The following is a 7,177-nucleotide window of genomic DNA, read 5'->3' as shown; positions in this document are numbered from 1 at the left end:
CTGGAAATGTGTTTTTTGAAAGATATGAAGAATTCGGTAGTGTTTTGGTTTTAGACCAGTAAAAATTGTGTTTAAACTGGTGCTTTTGTGTTTTGTTTTGTTTTGAATTCAGAATACAGTTATGGCCACCCAGGTAATGGGGCAGTCTTCTGGAGGAGGAGGGCTGTTCAACGGCAGTGGCAACATTGGCATGGCCTTGCCTAACGACATGTATGACTTGCACGACCTCTCCAAAGCTGAATTGGCTGCTCCTCAGCTCATCATGTTGGCAAATGTGGCCTTAACTGGGGAAGTAAATGGCAGCTGCTGTGATTACCTAGTTGGCGAAGAAAGGCAGATGGCAGAATTGATGCCTGTTGGGGATAACAACTTTTCAGATAGTGATGGAGAAGGACTTGAGGAGTCTCCCGAAATAAAAGGTGAACCCCGTGGCCTGGAAAACATGGAACTGGAAAGTTTGGAACTCAGTGTTGCAGAACCACAGCCTGTGTTTGAGGTATCAGCTGCCCCAGAAATTTACAGCTCAAATAAAGAGCTTCCTCCTGAGACACCTGGAGCAGAGGACAAATCCAAGACCTTGAAGACCAAACCCTTTCGTTGTAAGCCGTGCCAATATGAAGCAGAATCTGAAGAACAGTTTGTGCATCACATTAGAGTTCATAGTGCCAAGAAGTTTTTTGTGGAAGAAAGTGCAGAGAAGCAAGCAAAAGCCAGGGAATCTGGCTCTTCTACTGCCGAAGAGGGAGATTTCTCCAAAGGCCCCATTCGCTGTGACCGCTGTGGCTACAATACCAATCGATACGATCACTATACTGCTCACTTGAAACACCATACTAGAGCTGGTGATAATGAGCGAGTCTACAAGTGCATCATTTGCACATATACCACAGTAAGCGAATATCACTGGAGAAAACACTTAAGAAACCATTTTCCAAGGAAAGTATACACATGTGGAAAATGCAACTATTTTTCAGACAGAAAAAACAATTATGTTCAACATGTTCGAACTCATACAGGTAAGAGGACCTTTGCAGTCCATAACTTCAACTCACTTCTGATAGTTAACTGAGTGGGTAGTTAACAGTAATGCTAAAAAGGGGGGGGGGGGGCTGGGTTCAAACCCTGATTCGATTATCTGCTGTCTTTGAACATGTTATTTATTCTCTGTGCCTCAGTTTCTCCATGGAGATAACTATACCATAGAATTAAAGGATCTAATGAGGAACACAAATCAAGTACTGACTGTTATATGGAAGAATATTCAAGAGAAATCTTACCAATGTTCTTTATAAAATACGTAACTCTAACAATTTGGGATAGACCATTTAGCCAGCTTAGACTACTGTTTTTGTTAGAAGATGTATTTAGTTGGCAGTGAATACATCTAGATGCATACAGTAGTTTCCCGAAGGAATTTAGGACTTTGATAAAAAAGAAAAAAACTAACCCTTGCCTAACCACATTTAACAGAGCCTCAAACTATTTAAAACATTTGACTTGGGATATTGAGCTCCTAAATGGAACAACTTGTCCCCAAAACACAGAAATGTGAGAATTTTTTCAAGTATTGGTGGCATTATCACTCAAATTATTTTCTTAAGAAAGCAACCACATGTGGAAAATGCAACTATTTTTCAAACAAAAAGTAATGTTCAACATATTTGAACTCATACAGGTAAGAGGACCTTTCTAATTTATAAGTGCCTTCTTTAAAAAAAAATGGAACAATCTTAAAAATAGAAACAATCGCAAACATCTCAAAAGAATGCTACACTCCACCAACATATACCCAACAGTTAGAAATATTTTGTCACACTTTGCAATTCATTTTAAAAAATAACAGCTTTATTGAGATATACTGTATTACCACACAATTCATCTATTTAAAGTTACGGTTCAGTGGTTTTAATATATTCACAGTGCTGGAGAGAATTATGCTAGGTGAAATAAGCCAGTCAGAGAAAGGCAAGTACCGTATCATTTCACTTAATATGTGGAATCTAATGAACAAAATAAACACAAATAGAAAACAGACACCATGGTAATTACCAGAGGGGAAGGATAGTGGGGGGCGGGGGGGGGTAGAAGAAGGTATGTGGGGCTTTCCTTGCCTTATAGCATGGTGAACATTTCTAAAACCTGCCAAACTTTCTGTAGGAAGTGTGGCAAGCATCAACCCCACAAAGTAACACAGTACAAGAAGTGCAAGGATTCTCTGTATGCGCAGGGAAAGTAGTGTTATGACAGGAAGCAGAGTGGCTATCCTGGGCAGACTAAGCCGATTTTCTGAAAAAAGGTTAAAACTACAAAGAAGATTGTGCTGGGGCTTGAATGTGTTGAGCCCAACTGCAGATCTAAGAGAATGCTGCCTATTAAGAGATGCAAGCATTTTAACTGGGAGGAGATAAGAAGAGAAAGGGTCAAGTGATCCAGTTCTAAGCTTCATATTTTGTTTTATTATATGACAATAAAATCTTGATATGTTCACTTCAAAAAAGAAATGGTATGTGGGGATAAATTGTGATGAAAGGAGACTTAGGGTGGTGAACATAATACATTTTACAGTTGATGTGTTAAAGAATTGTACACCTGGAACCTATATAATTTTATTAGCCCATGCTACCCCAATAAATTCAATTAAAAATGTATATTCACAGTGTTGTGCAGCCATCACCACTATCAATTTTAGGACATCTTCACCCAAAAAGAAACTCAATAGTCACTTCCCATTTCTCCTCAGTACCTCTTAATTGTTGGCTTTTAAATTTACTTTAACATTTTTGTAATTAGGAATCTCATTTTTTTCAAATAAATGTTTGTAACTATAGGTAGTTACTTTTTAAAACATATTTTTATTGATTTCATAGAGGGAGAAGGAAACCTTAATGAGAATCAGTGATTGGCTGCCTCCTGCACGCCCCCTACTGGGGATTGACCCTGCAACTCGGCTTGTGCCCTGACAAGAAGTGAACCCTGTCCTACTGGTTCATAGGTTGATGCTTAGCCATGGAGCCACAGTGGCCAGGCTGGTAGTTATTTTCATTTACATTACACTTTCCTGGTAAGGGTTGGTACTTTTGAGGTCTGATTACTGGTCTGAACAATCTAGTACTGTACTCTTGGGCCACAAGTGAAAAGGGGCTATTGGAATGCTGTTTGGTTGTAGGAGTTGTCTCTCTGTAGAACTGAATCCCCCAGGTGAAAGTGGGATACTGGGGAGGTAAGTTGATATTGCTTTGCGTAAGTGGTAGATTTTAAACTTGGAGGCGAAATTCCATTGAAGGAAAGAAGCCTGCAACAAGATTTCTTTTTTTAAAAAAATATATATTTTATTGATTTTTCACAGAGAGGAAGGGAGACGGGTAGAGAGTTGGAAACATCGATGAGAGAATCATTGATCGGCTGCCTCCTGGACGCCCCCTACTGGGGATATGCCCACAACCAAGGCACATGCCCCTAGCCGGAATCGAACCTGGGACCTTTCAGTCCGCAGGCCAACACTCCTTCCACTGAGCCAAACTGGTTAGGGCTGCAGCAAGATTTCTAAGCCCCAGCAGATGGCTTCTGCATTTAAAGTTTCAAAATCTAGTCAAGTAGCCTAGCCCGTGGCATTGCTCAGTGGTTGAGCATTGACCTATGAACCAGGAGGTCATGGTTCGTTTACAGGTCAAGGCACATGCCTGGGTTGCTAGCTCGATCTCCCCGGTGGGGGTGGGAGGGGAGGTGCAGGAGGCAGCTGATGAATAATTCTCTCTCATCATTGATGTTTCTATCTCTCCCTCTCTGAAATCAATAAAAAAAATATTTAAAAAATCTAGTCAAGTAAAAGAATTTGTAGTCCTTTGGAATTTTTTGTAACATAAATGAATGTCTCCATGCCAAAGCATTTTATTTCAAAACTAAAGAAGTTCAAACATTACAAAAATACTATAACTGAAGTACATGACTTTATGTGTACACCTTGATGAAGTTTTATGAATATATATACTCATAACCACCATGCAAATCAACGGAGACTATTACTAGCACCCCAGTGCCTTTGTCGTATTAAATTTTGGGGTTGGGGGAGGGCAGTTTCAGTTTGATAACTTCAGAACTGTTGGGTCACTGAACTGTTTAAAAGTGTCCCCCAAAGCTAAAACTGTTTTTTTTATTATTTTTTATTGAATTTATTGGGATGACACTGGTTAAAAAAAATTTAAAATGTTTTCAACAATAATCTAAATTGTTGATTTAACATTTTTAGAAGAAAAAAGAAAAGGAAGACAGTTGAAAAGATTTCAGTTTTTGTATATCCAATTTTTTGTGTAAAGAGTTATTTTAAAAATAAGAACTCTACTTTTTGCCATTCCTTAATTTTTATTGTAGTGGTTATTTTAATCTAGTTATAGTGTAGGTCAGTGGTTGGCAAACTCATTAGTCAACAGAGCCAAATATCAACAGAAATTTCTTTTGAGAGCCAAATTTTTTAAACTTAAACTATATAGGTAGGTACATTGTTATTAACTTAATTAGGGTACTCCTAAGGCTTAGGAAGAGCCACACTCAAGGGGCCAAAGAGCTGCATGTGGCTCGCGAGCCGCCGTTTGCCGACTACGGGAATAGGTGACTAATTTTTAATGGCTATATTTTATGTAGTTATACCATCCATTACTTAACATTTTCTCCACATTAATTTGAGGTTGATATTTTCACAATAAGATTATATATTACATAGCTAACACTGGTTGTATGGATTTCACATTTTATTGTCAAACCGATTTGGTCTTTGTGCTTTCTAAAAAGATTTTTCCATCCTATTACCTTGTGATTTTTATTTTATTTTATTTTTTTGAGAATTTTTATTTGAGCCCACACTGATGACAGTTACTGGGAAGCAAGATCTCCAATGCTTCTTACCTTTTGATTAAAAAAACCCACAATTTGGTGGTATATAAATGGAAGGGTAATTTGATTATGTAAATTCTGAGAGTATTTCTGCTATTAAACATGGCTCTAAATACTGTATGTCTGAAAATAAATTAATCTAGTGCTGAACAGTAGAGATAAGAAATGGCAGCAGAATCACTTATTTCTCATTAGGTAGTCTAGTTTTCAGAGTAAATGAGTTTCTTCTTTTATTGAGTAATCAATGCTAGGCACTTTATTCTATTCTATGCTAATCTTAGGACAACCCATTAATGAAACAGGTTTGCCAGACATTAGCCTTTGATTACTTACTGAGAGGAAAACTTCTGGTTTAAAAGCTTGAAGTGCTGGGCCCGTCACATACAAGAGATTTGAAATCTGAATCTCTTTATAGGTAATTAGTATGGTGGGGATGAGGATTGTTTTCATTAGTCTTAAATAAAAAGATTTTTAATGTTATGGCTTAGATATTTAACCAGTTCACAAATTGTACTTTATTTTTTATTTTATATTGATTTTTTAGATTGAAAGGAAGGAAGAGAGAGAGAGACTGAGATTGAGATTGATTTGTTAGACCCATCTTTGCATTCATTGTGCCCTGCCTGGGATCAAACAAGCAACCTTGATATAGCTGGACAACATTCTAACCTACTGAGTTACCTGGTCAGGGTCACAAATTCTTCTTTAAAAGATGACATTTTTGCCTGTATGTGTGACTGAAAAATCACTGTTTTGTAGATTGTGCCTATAGTATAGAATTGCACAGATAGAATCAATCTATTTTGTTATAAAGAAATTAAAAGTAAATTATTCTTTATTGATTCTTCATGTTAATCTACACTAGTATTTAATTTTATTTCATTAACTTTCAAAATAACAGCTTAATAGAATTTACATGCCATACAGTTCACTATGGATAGGCCTGTTCTGGACATTTCATATATAAGGTATCCTCAAAAAATGTATACACACTGAGTAATTATAAAGACAGTGTTTATTTACATATATTTCATTTTCAAAATTGAGCTATGAGCTGTTAAAGTGTGTATACATTTTTGGGGGGACACCCTGTATATGGAATCATTCAATATGTGGTCCTGTGTGATTACCTTTTCCCCCTTAGCAAAATGCTTTCAAAGTTCATTCATATTGTATGTACAATACTTATTTTCCTTTAATTGCCATATAATTTTTGATGGGCACACAACATTTCTTTTTATTTATTTTTTTAAAATATATTTTACTGATTTTTTTACAGAGAGGAAGGGAGAGGGATAGAGAGTTAGAAACATCAATGAGAGAGAAACATCAATCAGCTGCCTCCTGCACACTCCCCAGGATGTGCCCGCAACCAAGGTACGTGCCCTTGACCGGAATCGAACCCGGGACCTTTGAGTCTGCAGGCTGATGCTCCATCCACTGAGCCAAACTGGTTAGGGCACAACATTTCTTTTTAAATTTAAATTATTTATTATTTATTACACATGTCTCCTTGGGTATACAACATTTTGTTTATGCATTCATCAGTTAATGGAGTGTTTGGTTTGTTTACACTTTCTGGCTATTATAAAAGATGCTATTATGAACATTTCTTGAACAAGTTTTTGTGTGGACAGAAGTTTTTTTTAACCTATCTATCTATATGGAATTGCTGTGCTGAATAGGTAACTAACCATGTTTAAACATATGAGGAACTGCCAATTATTTTCTGAAGTGGCTGCATTAATTTTACAATCCCAGTAATGTATAAGGGTTTCAATTTCTCCACATCCTGCCACTTTGATTGTAGGCAACCAAGTGGGTATGAAGTCTTCATCTTATTTTGATTTGCATTTCCCTCATGGCTAATGATATTGTGCATCTTTCCATTTTCTTATTGGCCATTTGTGGATATTCTGTAAAGAACTACCTTTTTTTGTTGTTGTTAAATTAAATTTTTATTGTTCAGATTATTAAAGTTGTTCCTCTTTTCCCCTCATAGCTCCCCTCCATCTGGTTCCCACCCCACCCTCTGCCCCCGCCCCCACTGTCCTCATCCATAGGTGTACGCTTTTTGTCCAGTCTCTTCCCACACCCCCCACATCCCTTTCCCCCCTGAGAATAGTCAGTCCACTCCCTATCTATGCCCCTGATTCTATTATATTCACCAGTTTATTCTGTTCATCAGATTTTTTTATTCACTTGATTTTTAGATTCACTTGTTGATAGATATGTATTCGTTGTTCATAATTTGTATCTTTACCTTTTTCTTCTTCTTCTTAAAGGATAA

General features: G+C 37.0%; 1 protein-coding gene across 1 annotated transcript in view; it reads left to right on the top strand.

Moving 5' to 3' along the window:
- The window catches only part of REST (RE1-silencing transcription factor), a 23,286-nt gene that overhangs the window by 1,131 nt on the left and 14,978 nt on the right, over window positions 1-7,177 (top strand). Inside the window, exon 2 of the mRNA XM_006757783.2 lies at window positions 113-1,016. Coding sequence (XP_006757846.1) covers window positions 113-1,016 — 904 coding nt within the window. The remainder of the gene's footprint in view (window positions 1-112; window positions 1,017-7,177) is intronic.

Source organism: Myotis davidii, unplaced genomic scaffold (genome assembly GCF_000327345.1).
Source record: "Myotis davidii unplaced genomic scaffold, ASM32734v1 scaffold173, whole genome shotgun sequence".
NCBI classification, from domain to species: Eukaryota; Metazoa; Chordata; class Mammalia; order Chiroptera; family Vespertilionidae; genus Myotis; species Myotis davidii.
This window is presented reverse-complemented; position numbering and strand designations above follow the sequence as displayed.